At 40.8% G+C, this 15,791-nt stretch overlaps 1 protein-coding gene across 1 annotated transcript in view; it reads right to left on the bottom strand.

The window, feature by feature from the left end:
* Positions 1-15,791, bottom strand: part of Cep128 (centrosomal protein 128) — a 363,113-nt gene that overhangs the window by 180,893 nt on the left and 166,429 nt on the right. Inside the window, exons 19-20 of the mRNA XM_004649677.2 lie at positions 12,992-13,051; positions 1,044-1,236 (exon numbers count right to left, since the gene is read on the bottom strand). Of these exons, the coding sequence (XP_004649734.2) occupies positions 1,044-1,236; positions 12,992-13,051 (253 nt within the window). The remainder of the gene's footprint in view (positions 1-1,043; positions 1,237-12,991; positions 13,052-15,791) is intronic.

Raw genomic sequence — 15,791 nt, 5'->3', positions numbered from 1 at the left:
AGCTTATCTGTACTGACATATCAAGCACTACAGTGGACATGGGAATGCACAGAGATGAGTTAAATCCAATGCTCCCATGGAACCTCCACACAAGTGCACCAGTGGGCACATGTCATCATGGTGCATGGCTGGGAATTCTTTGAAGCTAAAAAGATGTATCTTGGCAAAAACTGGCCTCTGGATGCTTGTCATACGACAGCCACCACTGGCAAAGTAAACTCAAATCTGATGAACAGCACAGAAAAGGATAAGCAGATGGTGTATAGTTCCTCACTACCTACTTTGTACGTTCTGTGTAAACACAGATGTTGGCAGAAAACAAACTGAAAAGTCAGCCCTCTCTTACAAAGGCATTGCTTTCTGAAGGGCTAGAAGGTAATTTCCCTTCTTCCAACTCCTATTAGTAACTTTCTCTTCAAAGTTTTTAAGAAATAATGCCAGACCAAAGCAGACTTGACTTCACCTAATTCTTAGATGTACATCCCCAGTAAATTTGGGAAGCCTTGGTACCAGCAAGATGCTGGAAAGCACTGTGTTTAGACACTGAACTAACAGTATCAGAACTCGTAAACTTTAATAGTGCCTGCATATTAAATCCTGCTGCCATTCTCCTAAGCTCTCCTTATGTGTTCATCTAATTATTGCATTCATTGTCTGTCACCCTGCCCAGTACAATATAAGCTCAATAAAACTAAAGGCTATTGTTTTCTTTGAGTTACTCCACTTATATATTCTTAGCACTTAGAAAATATTCCCTAGCACCAAGTAGGCACAGAAGACTCTCTTCACTGGGGGAGAAGAACATGTTTCCAAATCCTGCCAACATCAGGGGGTACATGTGGAAAGCACAAGGGAGGAGCTTGGCCAAAGGAAAACAGTGAGAGTACAACAGTTCCCTCTGCTGCTGTTAGAAATGACAAACAAAGAGAAGACAACACAAGGAAAGATTTGGAAAAGTCCAGAGGCAATACCAGTGAACTTTGTCAATCCCAGGATTCCATGACTGTAACCAAGGGGAAGTAGGAGGGAAACAATGCACACACCTCTCTTTTCCTGGTGGAATTCTTCCAGAAGTCGCTCCTGCCTTTCTATCTGCTCAAAGAGACAGTGGAGCTCGGTCTCCTTGTGCTCACTGAGGTCCCTGAGCTGCTGTCTGCACTGTGCCAGCTGGTGTCGCAGGCTTTTCTCTCCATTTTCTCGCTCCTTCAGTTCCTCACAGAGCCACTGAAGTTTAGTCTTTAAAAAAAAAAAAAAAAGACATTTATATCACATTGTTTTTAAAAAAAAGCAAAAATCAATATGACAGTAGCATTTCAAAAAAGAAAAAATAAAGTAACATTATCATCTCAACAATACAAAATTTAAATTAACGATACTTTAATTCACATTAAGGTTTTCAACAGTTAAAAAGATGCTTCATAAAAGGCAAACTAGCATCCTGCTGGCTAGTCCTCACAGAGCCGGACAGCACTGTGGAAGCTGCTGGAGGTCAGTGGCCACCACCAGCATGAATAAGCAGGGGGCCCTGCAGAATATAGCGAAGAAGAGTGAGTCTGCACGCCAAAAAAATCTCCCAAGTAACTTTGCGTTACCCAAGCTGTTCTGACATGGTTGGAATCTGTTTGATGATACAGATGACAGAGAGAAGGGAGGAGAACCAAGACCCTTTAATAAATCAAGAAGATATCCAGCTGTCCCCATGAGACTAAGCACCTCTGTCAGGGCCCAGCAGAAAATGCAGAGGAAGTAGTGGCATGAATACTTCTCTTACTGCTAGCCTGACAACCAGCTTCAGGGTGATGGTGACATTTCAGAGACAGTTGAGAGCCCCAGGCCCCTGGAAGTTTAAGCAGGCCTAGACTCTGATAATCTCGCTTTGAGACCAACAGGAGTAAGGCCTTTCCTCCCCTCTCCGCCTCCCAGGGCACCTGGATATCCTGGTAAGACTCAGGTTTAGGTTTCCCCATGGCCATGTTACCTTTTATAGCTCACCCTAACCCCATATGTTAAAGAGGAATCCAGCCAACAGCCATCACACAGCCTATCCCCCTGTGACCCATACCCTGTACCTTTTCCTGCCACTACATGAATGCTTATAAGCACATTCCCCCAACAAATAACTGAACTGTCCTCTGACACGGTCTCCTGGGTGTTTCTTCCCATCACACTCACAGCAGCTCAAGACCGTGCTCCACAGTTGCCTGGGCGCGCCTGGGAAACTGATGCACGCGGCCCCAGGGCAACCAGGAACCACAATAACAGACACAGTGGGCCACCAAAACCTATCAAAGCAGAAATCCAGAGGCTACAAAGAACTCAACACTAAATCACACTGCTGACAGGCTCCCATGGCCCAGAGAACATCACAGAAGAGGGGCAGGAAGATTGTAAGAGTCACACAGTAAGTAGGAGTATCCTGAGGCATGGTTCCCCCTCTAACCCATGGGAACCGATTGAGCCCTTCAATACTCCACAGTGAATACCGCAACTTCATTGAGGAGGGCTCCCATGGGAGCTGGGGTAAGGGGATATAAGAGTATATCCTTGGCTGGAGAAATGGCTTAGTGGTTAAGGCACCTGTATGCAAAGCCTAAGGATCAGAGCCCACGTAAGCCAGATGCACAAGGTGGCACATGCACCCAGAGTTCATCTGTAGTTGCTAGAGGACCTGATGTGCCCATTCTTTGTCTATCTTTCTGCCTGTCTCTCTCTCTCTCCCACCTTCTCTCTGTCTCTAATAAACAAATAAAAATGTAAACTTTTAAAAAAGAGTATATTCTATTATATATAAAATAAAAATTTAAAAAGTAAAATAAAGTTAAAAAATTGTACACTCAGATGAAAAGTAGGTCTCTTAAGGATACAAAAGGGAAATCTGGAATCATTATTTTATATGCTTTGTTGAAATACCCATAGAAACTTGCCCATTAAAAACCATAAGACAACTGGGCATGGTGGTGCATGCCTTTCATCCTAGCCCTCAGGAGGCAGAGGTAGGAGGATTGCCGGAAGTTCAATGCCACCCTGAGACTGAATAGCAAATTACAGGTCAGCCTGAGCTAAACTGAGACCTTACCTCAAAGAACCAAAGGGGGGTGGGAGAGAAGATGTTATCATATTTTTTAAAAGATGGTTCAGAAATTAAGCCATGGTAATCTCAGATTTTATAAAATACCTGGTGCACATCACCATCTTTAGAAAGGCAACACCATTGTAAAGCATAGCCTACTAATTTTCCAATCACAACAAAGGTAGTCCTCTGACCTGGTAATAAAGCAGTCTAGAATAGATGTCAAAAAATGTAAAAACATCCCAGGAAAAACTACTTTATTCAGATATCTGAATGGGAAAAAAGACAAAACATGAAATTACAATGACTAAAAATATATAGCCACAAACATCCAACAAATCAGGTTGATAGAGAACTTGTAGGCTGAGTAGATAAAATTTATACTTGCCCATAATTAAGAAGCAATGAAAGCTTACCAAGGCAACTCTTCACAGATTCTAACTCAGGCAGTTGAAGCAAGGATATAAAAGAAATGTTTTCCACCCTCTATACAAAAGGATTCAGTCATATGTTGGGACCTTTGAAGAAAGACTACCCCCTACTGTGCCCATAGTTTTCACCACAGTAAAAAGGGAGCCAGGAGACTCACCTTATGAAAAGGGAAAAATGGGCTGAGTGATGGACCAAGTAACTATTAGTGTTATTATTAGTTACTAGTGTTGAGAAACAAACACTAGTGGGACTGTGCGTGGCATAAATTTCTGCTTTGAAAACAATCTCACAGATTCACAAAGGGTTGAATATGCAGCTACCATGTGATCCAGGAGTTCACTTCACAAGCAGAGTTTCACATGAACTGAGAAGCACAAGCATGTATCTGTGAGGTTTGGCTTATTTGTACAGTGTGCAATCTGTGGGTCTTTATCTGGGGCATCACTGGATGAATACAGAAGAAATCATCTTTAGATAGGAAGGCTAGTATGCATGCTTCACTTCCCCAAATTCCCTTTAAAATATTCATGCAAATAAGAAGGGAAGAGAAGTGATCACAGGGCAGGAAACCAGGAACATGACCCTCTTCTGCCACATAAAAGGAGCAGTTTCCACTGGAGCTCTAAAAGAAGGTATGGGGTTTGACTGATGTATCATCACTCTTCTCTGAAAGACAAGGAAGCAGAAGGGACCACTGCTTACCAAGTATCATCTCTACCCAGAATATAGCACACAGTGGAGGCTAAGAATTAAAAGGTGGTGATAACAGGCAAATGAAAAGAGTACAGGGGAACCAAAGTGCCTGTAGTTGAGATCTGAAAGCTCCTCAAAAGTCATGGGCAAGGTAGACAGAAGAATCAGTGTTGAAGGCTGAGTTTCTAGTCATATGGACACCTACTTTCTTGGACAATGGAACACCCAGAAGCCATAGATTGTTACTAAAAAATTTTCAGTGCCAGGGATGGGATACTTTCCAGTGAGTTGTTGGCCAGGGAGGTCACTGATACCCACAAAACATTACAGGCTACTGTCGAAGTTCTTGGTTTCCCACTAGGAATAGGTGGTAAGACCCTATTGCTGACGACTCCCCATATGTGGTCTGAAAGATTACTGAGAAATCCTGCAGGACCTGAGCTGAAAACTTCCTCCATGTAGACCAGCAGAGAGAAAGCTGGAAAAAGCTACACTGCATGTAGTTCAATGACACAGAGAGAGAAAAATCACTAGTGAAGATAATCAACAGTGGACATCACAAGCCTTAAATCTGGCCAGCCAGGCCAAATGAGCCAACAGGTGCAACAGAGGCATGTCTGTTATGGGGGAAACCAGCTGCTAAGTGGATTGGAGGCCCACTCCATTGGAGGGAATACATGTCTGATACTGAAAACCTACAAGAGGGGTAGTCACGGGCCCTAGAAGTATAATGTCCACTTATATCTTGTAAAATGTATATACTATGCTTACCAAACTGCCTGGTAAGCACTTCTTTCAATGTTCATACCCATATATTAATGCTACTCTCACTTTTGGTCAGAGAAGCTTCTCTTTTCAGATGGCGGAGACCTTGGGATGACTCAGAAGGCACCATGGTGCTAAGAAGAAGTGACAGGGAAGTGCTCAGCACTACAATATCTCTATCACATCTTCCAAGGCTCAGGGTCCATTGTGGAAGAGGTAGCAGAAAGAACATAAGAGTCAAAGGAATGGTAGGACTCCTTACAACATGTTCCTCCAGACACAAAATACCTGGGATATCCATGACCTCATAGTACCTGACACCACCTACAAAAGACCATCATAATAGGAAGAAAAGATCATGACATCAAAATAAAAGAGAGACTGATTGAGAGAGGAAGGGATATGATGGAAAGGGAGAGAATAATCATGGGCTATTGTCTACAATTATGGAAGTTGTCAATAAAAAGAAAATTTTTAAAATACTGACTTCTTAAGCCTATGATGATTAAGTTGATTAGTTTCAGACCTGAGTCTAAAGCACAAAAAAGTTCAGTAAAATCCAGACCAAAGGAGGAAGTCAAACTTATCAGAATAGATAAGAATAATAAACAAATAGATAGGCTGATTAAGAAATAATAAAGAGTTTGGAGCTAGGGAAATGGCTTAGCAATTAAGGAGTTTGCCTGCGAAGCCTAAGGACCCGAGTTTGATTCCCCAGGACCCATGTAAGCCAGATGCTGCAAGGGGGCGCATATGACTGGAGTTCATTTGCAGTGGCTGGAGGCCCTGGTGCACCCATTTTCTCTTTCTCTCTGCCTCTTCCTGTTTTTCTCTCTCAAATAAATAAATAAAATATTTTTATAAAAGGAAAGAAAGAAAGTATAGAGTTTAGAAAATATGAGCAAAAACTAGAAAAAAAAAAAGGTAGGAAGTAATGACTGCAAAGAGGCGAAGCAAGCCCAGTTATGGGTGCTAGAACTCAACAGAAGCAAGCACAGTAACACAGATAACTGTCAAAGAGTATCAAGAAAAAGAAAAGTATGAAAAAGGTATAAAAAGAAAAGGAAAGGTATATTTTGAAATAATAAAAAAGACATACATCCCTAACTAAGATAACCATAGGTCACTTCATCACCCAGAGCAGGCCTAAGATCATGCACTTCACATTGTGTTGACTACTTCCACTATGGAGAGGAAGGAAGGGATATCACAGAGATACTCAGATTTTATTCTGGTCACTTCCACAGGGGCAGAACCTTAAAACAAGGGTGTGTGCATCATATTGTGTTATAATAGTCATTCTAGATCATTTATCTAATAATTTCAGATATTGTTTAGTTGAAAATGACCGAAACATTATTTACTGTTTAAGTCATTATTAACTAATAGCAAACAGAGTAAGAGAATGCTTCCACTCTTATTGGCTGTTTCTATATTAAAATCACGCATCTATTTATACATTTATACATTTTGTTCACCTCCCCCATGAGGATCAGCACTTGTTCCAGAAAAATAAATACTTTGAAAAGCCCCAGAGATTACCCTGTCAGTACTGGAGTCAGGGTGGGAGGAACACTCTGGAGGATGGGTCTTTCTGCTGTTCACTTAGTACCACAAGCACCTGTGCAAGTTAATCATTGTCAATAATTTGGAACTTCAAGGCTTCCCCCAAGAATGTAATATTCTTCAGGTGAAAGCCCCTGACCTGAGACCACAGAGTACAGCCGGGACAATGCTGTGTACTGAAAGGATACAATAGCATGCAACAATATGAAAAGTGATATGATGTAAGGCTCCGTTTAATTCCCCGTGATCCATGTTCCTCTCACTATTGGTTAGAGAACCTGCTTCTTACAGATGGTAGCAAATCACCAAAGAGACGCAAAACCCATCAAAATGACAAGTAGAGAAAGCCCAGCACCTAGCCCTGGACTAGTAACTTCTATCACACCCAACACGACCCAGGAAACATGGCTGAGGAAGTGGAGGATTAAATAAGAGTGCTGCTCTCACTGCTTGCCAGAGAAGCTTAGCTGTGAAGACAGTGGTACACACTGAGGAGACTCATACCTCATCAAAGCAAAAACTCAGAGGCTGCTGAAAGCTCAACACTAAAGGAGACTTCTAACATGCTTGTAGAAGAGGGGGTGGAAAGATTATAAGAGCCACAGGACGGGAAGGCAAATTGTGTGAGGCATTGTCCGACCAGCAGAAAACTTCACTTGAACTTACACACTCCAGTACCATGAAAAAAATAAATGACTTTTCTTGAAGCCACCCAGTGTGTGGTATTTTGTTATAGCAACCCAAATAGACTGTGATAATATGTCCACGGCTTTAATTTATTTCTGGGCATCCTTTTATCCCACTATGAAAGAAAACTAAAAATCGGTTTCAGTTAGATGCTTCACACAATGTGAATATGTATTTAGAATATATAATTCACCCAAAATAAAATATAAATTGATGAGAATTTAATCAACGAAGAATCAATTATGAGAATTAGCATTTGTTAGATAAAGACCCAGCATCTCCATTAAGTCTCTTGAAGAAGCAGCTTAGAACAGAGTCAGGAATAACTTTAACAATTCCAAATTATAATTAGCTACCAAGGCTATTAATCATACAGAAAAATCCTTTCTATTAGCCACTAACAGGAACATTTTACAGATTATGTAATGGGCTAATTTATTTAGTAGCAACAACAAGGATTGCTAAATAACCCAACATAGAGAATTTGAAAATAAAGCACTTTTTACCTCCATCTTTGCCAACTTGTAATTATTTGGGAATATTCCTAAGTGTCTAGTAAAATTATCACAATGATCTTTTCATTCTGTGAGAATCATCTACTAAGATTTAACATAATAATATAGTAAAGTCACTAAGGAATGACTCAAATCTAAAAACCAAAGAAAACAGAAAATTCGCATAAAAAGATTATAGCCTGTGTAGTTAGCAATAATATTAGGACCCATAATTTTGCCGCTTTAACTACTATGCTTCTCCACCAAAACTCTAAAAATATTTGAGAGAAAATGCTTACATAAGAACCAGAGGAAAAAAGAGACAGAATAGCAATGTTTTAGAATGTGCTAGCCATCAAAACAAGAAGGAACTAGACTGTATAATTTAAATCCAAGTCAACTGATACGCAGAAAAATAGATTTCATTTTTTTCTTTTCTTTTTCATTTTTGATTGTGGTGTTGTGGATTGAACGTGAAACTCTGAACACGGCAGGCAAGTACTCTACCAGAAAGCCACATTGCCAGCTGTTTTTACATTTTATTTTGAGAGTGCCTCACTCAGACATCCAGGATGACCTTGAACTCTGGAAGTGGCAGCCTCCTAAGTAGCTGGGAGCATAGGCCCACACCAATAGGCCCACGTTAGAATTACAATTTTGTTTGCTTCTTTGTTGAGAGTCTCAGTCTAGCCATGCTGACCTGGCACTCTCCCTCTGTAGAGTCGTCCCAGGGTGGTCTCAGACTCACGGTGATCCTCCTACCTCTGCTTCCTCAGTGCTGGGATTGAAGGTGTGCGTCACCACACCTGGCTGAGAATTATAGTTTTTAAGTAATACTTTCCCCACATTTTACTTATAAGTATAACTAAGGAAAACATCTCCATAAAACATTATATATATTAAAACACAAATTATTTCATGTATACAATCAAAAATAATTTTTCAACTAATGAATAAAAATACTGAGTATAATTTCATTTGTCTTGAAAAGATAAAACAAGTTTTAAATACAGTCTCATATTTCCCACACAATTTTTTATAAAATATCTATTCCATTAAAAAGAAAATATTCATAAATGTAAGGTGCAGAGTCCAGTTGTCTTGTTGGCAACATCTTTACCACTCCCCATTTTTCTGGCAATTTCAGGCTTTGCCCTTTCCTCTGTTACTAGATATTTCTAGACACAGGCTCCTGCTCACTTGCCTATCCAGGGCTCTGTGCACCCACTTATTCAGTTACCTGCCCTCGTGAACTCTTCTAACCTTGCCTCACACCTATGCGTGTACTACTCCATCAGCCTCTGATCTGAAACCACTCATCACTCTCATCTTTTCACCTAGATATCACTTCCGTCGTTTTGTGCTTGTGAGTCTCGGGACGAGTTCCGCAGGTCACACCGTCACGACAGCTCACGCAGACTGTGGGGAAAGGCTCCATGGGGCATCCTCCCGGCAGCCAACCCTGGCACCTCGAGTGTGCTTTCACACCAGTGTCACGTGACGCCTCTACCAGGTGAACGTGAGCAGGTCACTCACTGGCCTGTTCAAATTCCTTCGTGATTCTTCATCAGGGGCAATTCTGAATGCAAGCTCTTGAAAATGGCCTACACTTCCCTGTGAACCTAAAAAATCCACCACCGCCTAGGCCTCCTTGCTACTGGCCTCTGGCCAGGCCCTTGGGTTCGCATTGCATGTGTCTCCCTTTCTTCCCTGGCATTAACTAAAACCATCTTTTCTGACCCACACCCTTTCCCTTTCCCTTCAAAATGCATCACAAACATCAGCCTTCCAAGGCAGTGTAGTCAGAGCTTCTTCCTCTATGGAAGCTCCCTGCGCACGCGCCTGCCTCCTCTGCACGGAGCTGGTTCCGCCGCGGCAGGACCACATACTGTACTGTCAGGGTGTGCACCGCAGCAGGCCGTGGCATCTAGCACAGGGTATACTCCGTGTTTCTCCAGTAAGCAGAAGACACCTTCGCCTCTACATGCCCTGCTAGAATTCATGACACAAAACTCACCCCTCATCTAGGGGAACTCCTAGCCTGGCCTTCCAGGACAATTATCTACTTCCACTCTCTTCCTCACGATGATGTCTTATCCTGACCTCTCATTGGTTGTTTCATCTGCGACTCTGACCCAACGCTCAGCTGAACTTAATGTTGACATTATACGACCACCGCCGACAAAGTGACTGTGATCAAATCCCCACCCAATCTGCTAGTGCTTCTAGAATTAACACTAACAGAAGAAATCCATTTAGTAGATTTATGAAAACAATTACCAAATGCCCTCAGAGGTCCTTCTAATACTGCAAGATGTCAACATGGACGAGCTGAATAGCAATTCTACTTTCCATATAGTTTTTGTGCTCTGATTTTCGATCTTATCTTCAATACTTATAGAGCTGTCTAGTCGTGGCTCATGGGGATTACAGGGTAGTGGCCCATCAATAACCTAAGCCATCGTTCTAGTAAATAGATTCAATTCCTCCTCAGTCTGTTGGTCAGCATGGCATATTTTATCACAATCCTTTTGTACTGTAGGAGGAACAGTTGTCTCATGCACTATTAAAGCTGGCTGATCACAAGTTCAATCCCATTAAATGATAAGGGAAAACTGCTCACTAGCTCCCAAATTAAAGAGCTATGATTAAGAGTCATCTCTGGCTCTCATAATTTAACTGAACCACAGCAGTGAAAGCTTTCTGTTCAAAAATGATAAAGATGTGAGCTTGAAAGAAAATTCTAAGTACATTGCTCTTGTTGTCAGAATAGCAGTTAGGAAAAAGAAAAAAGAAAAATGTTAATACACAAGAGAAGCTAAAAAATTTCTAAGATACCAAAGCAGATATCTCCTAAAACGTCCTACAAATATGGCAAATCACAGATGTATATTTGCTTTTCTCAAAAGCAGTTAGATATGTACAGGATCACTATTTTTAAAGAAGAGGGACTTTCAAGCAGGGTTCTTCCACAATATTTTTTATTTTCTTATGAGATTTTTAGAGAGGCCTGTTGAATGCTTAGCTGGCGTTCAGGGACAAACACTGTTTTTGCAGCATTTTCCACCTGCACTCCAACAATCTCAGGGCATCAGCTGAGCTTCCTTAAGTATTCTCAGCTTCTTGCCACTGTTCTAACCCATAATTAGCCACCCAACTTTCACCTATATCTTGCAAGACCCAAGTTAAACCCTACTTTCTTCCTGCTGCTTTTGCACCACTACAACCTGCCATAGTCCCCAAGCATACATCAGTCAGTTCTTCCTGCTTCTATGTTCCTTTGTCATTGTTTACAAAGCTCAGCAACAAGGTAACACACTTCAAAGAATGTTTCTCATCTGTGTACACCTCTGTCTTTCCTAGAGGACTACATAGTGCATGACAGCAAAGTGCATGATCTTCCAGCCTTTATATCCACCGGGTGTGGCAAAGTATTATCAGTGAATCTTGGCTGAGCAAACCGGGACATCAGACGACAGCATGTGCAGTGGTAGAACATGAGCTGCCACTCACACATGGCAGGTGATCTGGTCTTCCATTCTGTACCTGGCATTACACAAGGAACGTACTTTCCCTGAGAGTTCATTTATGTTTTTAAACAGAGGTGATGGAGGGTGGCAGTACATCCCAAAGATACAGTATGGACATAGCAGGCATCAGGCCCTGGGTTCAATCCCCAGAGGTCAATAAAAAAACTAACAAATAAATATATACATAAATAAATAAAACTTAAAGGTACTGTCATGCAAAAAAAATCCTACATTGGAGCATAACTGGTCAGATTTATAATACATGTAGTTTTATTATGGAATTTAAATAAGATGGAAGATTCATACTAGTGTTTTATAGATAAACCAAATCAGACTAAAAACACTTCAGTATGAGTTGTGATATTCCACATATTAGTGAGATTTCAAATTGATTGAAATTTGGATCAATTTTCCAAATTCCAAAATTGATTAATATGAAAGTAATTATCCCTCAGTGTAGAATTTTTAAATAATATGAGAAATTGACCCAACTGTATGAATATAGAACAGAAGTTACAGTTCATAAAAATTTTAAGCCATGATGCCAAAGAATTACATGACACAGAAAAGTTATGTTTGGGACACAAAACACACTCTTCTCATTTTGTAAACACCACCCCAAGAAGTGAGAGGATTTACCTGAAATTATATAGAGTTAATAGGTGTTGAACTTACCCAGAAGAACCAGAATGTTGGGGAAATATGTGTAAAATGAGCACTAGTTACAGTTGCCCTAAAGTCTGTATATTTCCAGAGAAATTTCTAGCCACAGTAAAAGGCAGATGTCTCTGTTAAAACCTGCTCCTTGGGCTGGAGAGATGGTTTAGTGGTTAAGGCGCTTGCCTGCAAAGCCTAAGAACCCATGCTCGACTCTCCAGATCCCACGTAAGACAGACACACAAGGTGATACAGGTGCACGAGGTTGAACATGCACAGAAGGGGGCACACATATCTGGAGTTCAACTGCACTGGCTGGAGGCTGTGGCATACCAATTCATTCTCTCTCTCATTTGAAAAAAAAAAAAACAAACCTGGGGCTGGAGAGATGGCTTAGCGATTAAGGTGCATGCCTTCGAAGCCTAAGGACCCTGGTTCGATTCTACAGGTCCCACATTAACCAGATGCACAAGGAAGCACATGCATCTGGAGTTCATTTTCAGTAGCTAGAGGCTCTGGCATGCCTATTCTCACTCTCTCTCTCCCTCCTTCTCTGTCTCAAATAAATAAAGTAAAATCTTAAAAAAAAAAAACTGGTCCTTAAAATTTCACAAATTGTATCTTTCTTTGTTCTCTCATTCTATTGATTGATTTATGAGAGAAAGAGGGATGGGGAGAGAGAGAGAGGGGCGGGGGAGGGAGGAGGGAGGGAGGGAGGGAGGGAGGGAGGGAGGGAGGGAGGGAGGGAGGGAGGGAAGGAGGGAGGGAGGGAGGGAGGATGGGCACAACAGGGCCTCTAGCCACTGCAAACAAACTCAAGACACACATGCCACCTTGTGCATTTGCCTTATGTGGGTCCTGGGGAATCAACCCTAGGTCCTCAGGCTTCACAGGCAAGAGCCATCCCTCCAGCCCTATTCTCTCAATCTCTGCCTACATATCTAAACTAGTAAGTTAATAGTGATAGTGATAGCTTTCCCTGCAATGAAGTATGAAGTTACATACTCAGTTACATGAAAATATATACAGCCAAACCAAATAAAATACCTTGAAGATTAAAAACTTTATGATAACTTTGGGATTCAAAGATTGATTACCTTGCTTTCTGCCAACCAGCGATGTGGGTCACAGTGTACTTCAGAACCAGAGGTAAAAACCTACAAAAGAGGAATGACAATTAGGACTAGATGTTTATCTAGGATGAACTTAAGAGAAACGAAATCACTCACCATAGTATGCAAACGTTAAGTGCCTAAAAGCAAGGTCTTAATAGAAAGAAGTTTGTAGCATGTATTAGAAACTTCAAACCATCATTTATTAGGTGCGTATTTATGACTGTAAATATTTACCTCAAATGCAGAAACATGAAAAAGGAAAAGAAGCTGCCAGCTGCTCTCCAGCTAGACTACACGGAGCATGAGTCCAGAGAAGGCGTGAGGGAGGCAGGCCTGACTAACCCTATTACTTCACTGGTGCCTGGTTCTTCTCAGGCTTGTGCCATGTACCGCATTTCACAGAGGCTTAGATGTGACGACATGGGAACTTAACTGTCTCGTTTCATCTTCTTTAATGCAAGAAAGTCCACCTTCTTTCATCAGTGATGGGAGGAACCAACTGTATGCAAACAGTGCTGTATATCTCGACAGCAACACAATTCTGTAATAATTTGCTCTCACAGATTTCATTTACAAAATCTCTTACTATCTAGTTTTGCCTTATTACTAAATTAAAACTACCCTCAAATGTTTTCAATAACTTTGCAATTGCAAACACAAATGTTCTTATCATTCCCACTTCTTGAACTCAGCACTTCACGTGTTAGCAAGATTTCCTTCTAGATATTTTTGGTTTTAAAACATTTTGTCCCTCTTTAAAGAGATGTCTATTCCAATCTGCAAGTATTCCTATAACTCCTAATATATGTGTACATGACTTCACGGTCAGAAATAATATTAGACATGTAATAAATATACCAAGTATCTTCCACATACTATATATAAAAATGTTATATTTTTACACCTACCTTTTCTCTCATCCACATATTTTCTCTATTTAAATCTATCCAATTCTTTTGTTGTTGTTTTGTATTGTGTAAGCGGATTGTGTAATTGGATATATTTATGTAGCCTTGAAAGGCTTGGAACTCACTATGTAAAACAGGTATGCCTCCTGCCTCTACCCTCACGTGCTGGAATGAAAGCGAGGTACTAACACACCTTAGATCCTTTCTGTCTTCTCAGTGAAATTTCCCCTACTAACCCTAATTCTCAGTGTCCTCTTCCTCTGCTAACTCTACTGTGCAGCTGAACATTTATAGGCATCCAATTGTATCTTGTTTTTGATTACCCCATTTCACATGCCTCCATTAACTTCATATTGATAAAGTGCCATGAACAGTGATAAACAATAATCTGATATAAGAAATGGTCCAAAACTTACACATGACTTCATATTTAAAGAGTAGCTTTGGACTGGAAAAATGGCTTAGCGGTTAAGGCACTTGCCTGCAAAGCTAAAGGACCTGGGTTCAATTCTCCAGGACCCACATAAGCCAGATGCACAAGGTGGCGCATGTATTTGGAGTTCATATACAGTGGCTAGAAGCCCTGGCACACCCATTCTCTCTGTCTCTCCCTCTCTCAAATAAATAAATAATAAAATTTTTTTAAAAAACAACAAAATATAAGAGTAGCTTTAACTGCTTATAAGTGGTGTGGATTAATTGCTCTAAAGATGCAGGCTACCATCTGCAAAGTAGACAAGTTCCTAATGATAAGGAATTCCTCAAATACACTAAGTGTTCCCCAAGTATCTGACTCACAGAGCACAACCAATATACAACTACTGCAGCATGTCGAGATGCCAGCATCAACAAATCGACCTCAAGTTCCAGTGCGACAGGAGCACGACAATAGTCATGCAACAAGACAAAAAGAGAATCCGTGTGTAGTTGTAAACATATTATACCACAGGAGGATATGTTGAAAAGACAATTTGTTCCTTATAAATAAATATTTTTAAAATATCTTATTGGTACATTATGTTTTTGCCTACAATTATCTCAAATAATTATCCCAATAATCTTAAAACATAGTTCAAATGTTTCCATCTTTATGTGGCTATAGGACTAAAAGCAATCTGAAATTATATATCTAAATGGGGTAAATGTTACATTGTTAATACATATTTCTTCCAGATGAAAGTAGGATTTACAGCATCACATATTCTTAAAACATATGTAATTCACACAAGCCTTAAATAGGAAAAAACATGGCATTAGACAGGAAAAAGAACAAGGCAGCATTCCAATAATCCCTAAGCACCCTGAAAGAACTGGTTGTCTTCCTCATGATGGCTCACCTCTGGTTGTCAATTTGGCAGGATTTAGAACTGCCATGGAAACAGATCTCTGAGAATGTGTGTGAGGGATTTTCTAGATAAAGTTAATTGAGGTAGGGAGACCCAACGTACCTAGGGGTGGCATTCTTCTTGGGCTGAGGTCCTAGACTAAATGAAAAGGAGAGACCTGGCTGAGCACCACACCCATGGCTCACTGCTTCCTGACGACTGGCAGGATGTCAGGCAAGGGTGACAACCACTCCACGCAGAAGCCGGCTTGGTTAGAGATGGGACGTGGCCAGCTCTGCTTCCCGCTCCCGCTGCCATGACCTCCCAACCTGACAAACTGTACAAACAAGCTAGAAGCTGAAATAAACCCTTCTCTTCAACTCATTTTGTCAGGTATGTTTTCCCTGAAGAAAGAGAGGCATCTAATATACTACTCAACCAAATTTCTGTTAATGTTAGCCTCATGGCCTTGTCAAAGTGACAGCTGAACATTTTGTAAATAAAGGGATAAGGAAATACAAATTGCAAAGTTATCTGTCAACTTTACTA

Source organism: Jaculus jaculus, chromosome 7, assembly GCF_020740685.1.
Source record: "Jaculus jaculus isolate mJacJac1 chromosome 7, mJacJac1.mat.Y.cur, whole genome shotgun sequence".
NCBI lineage: Eukaryota > Metazoa > Chordata > Mammalia > Rodentia > Dipodidae > Jaculus > Jaculus jaculus.
The sequence above is the reverse complement of the archived record's forward strand: the minus strand, read 5'-3'. Positions and strand labels throughout refer to the sequence as shown.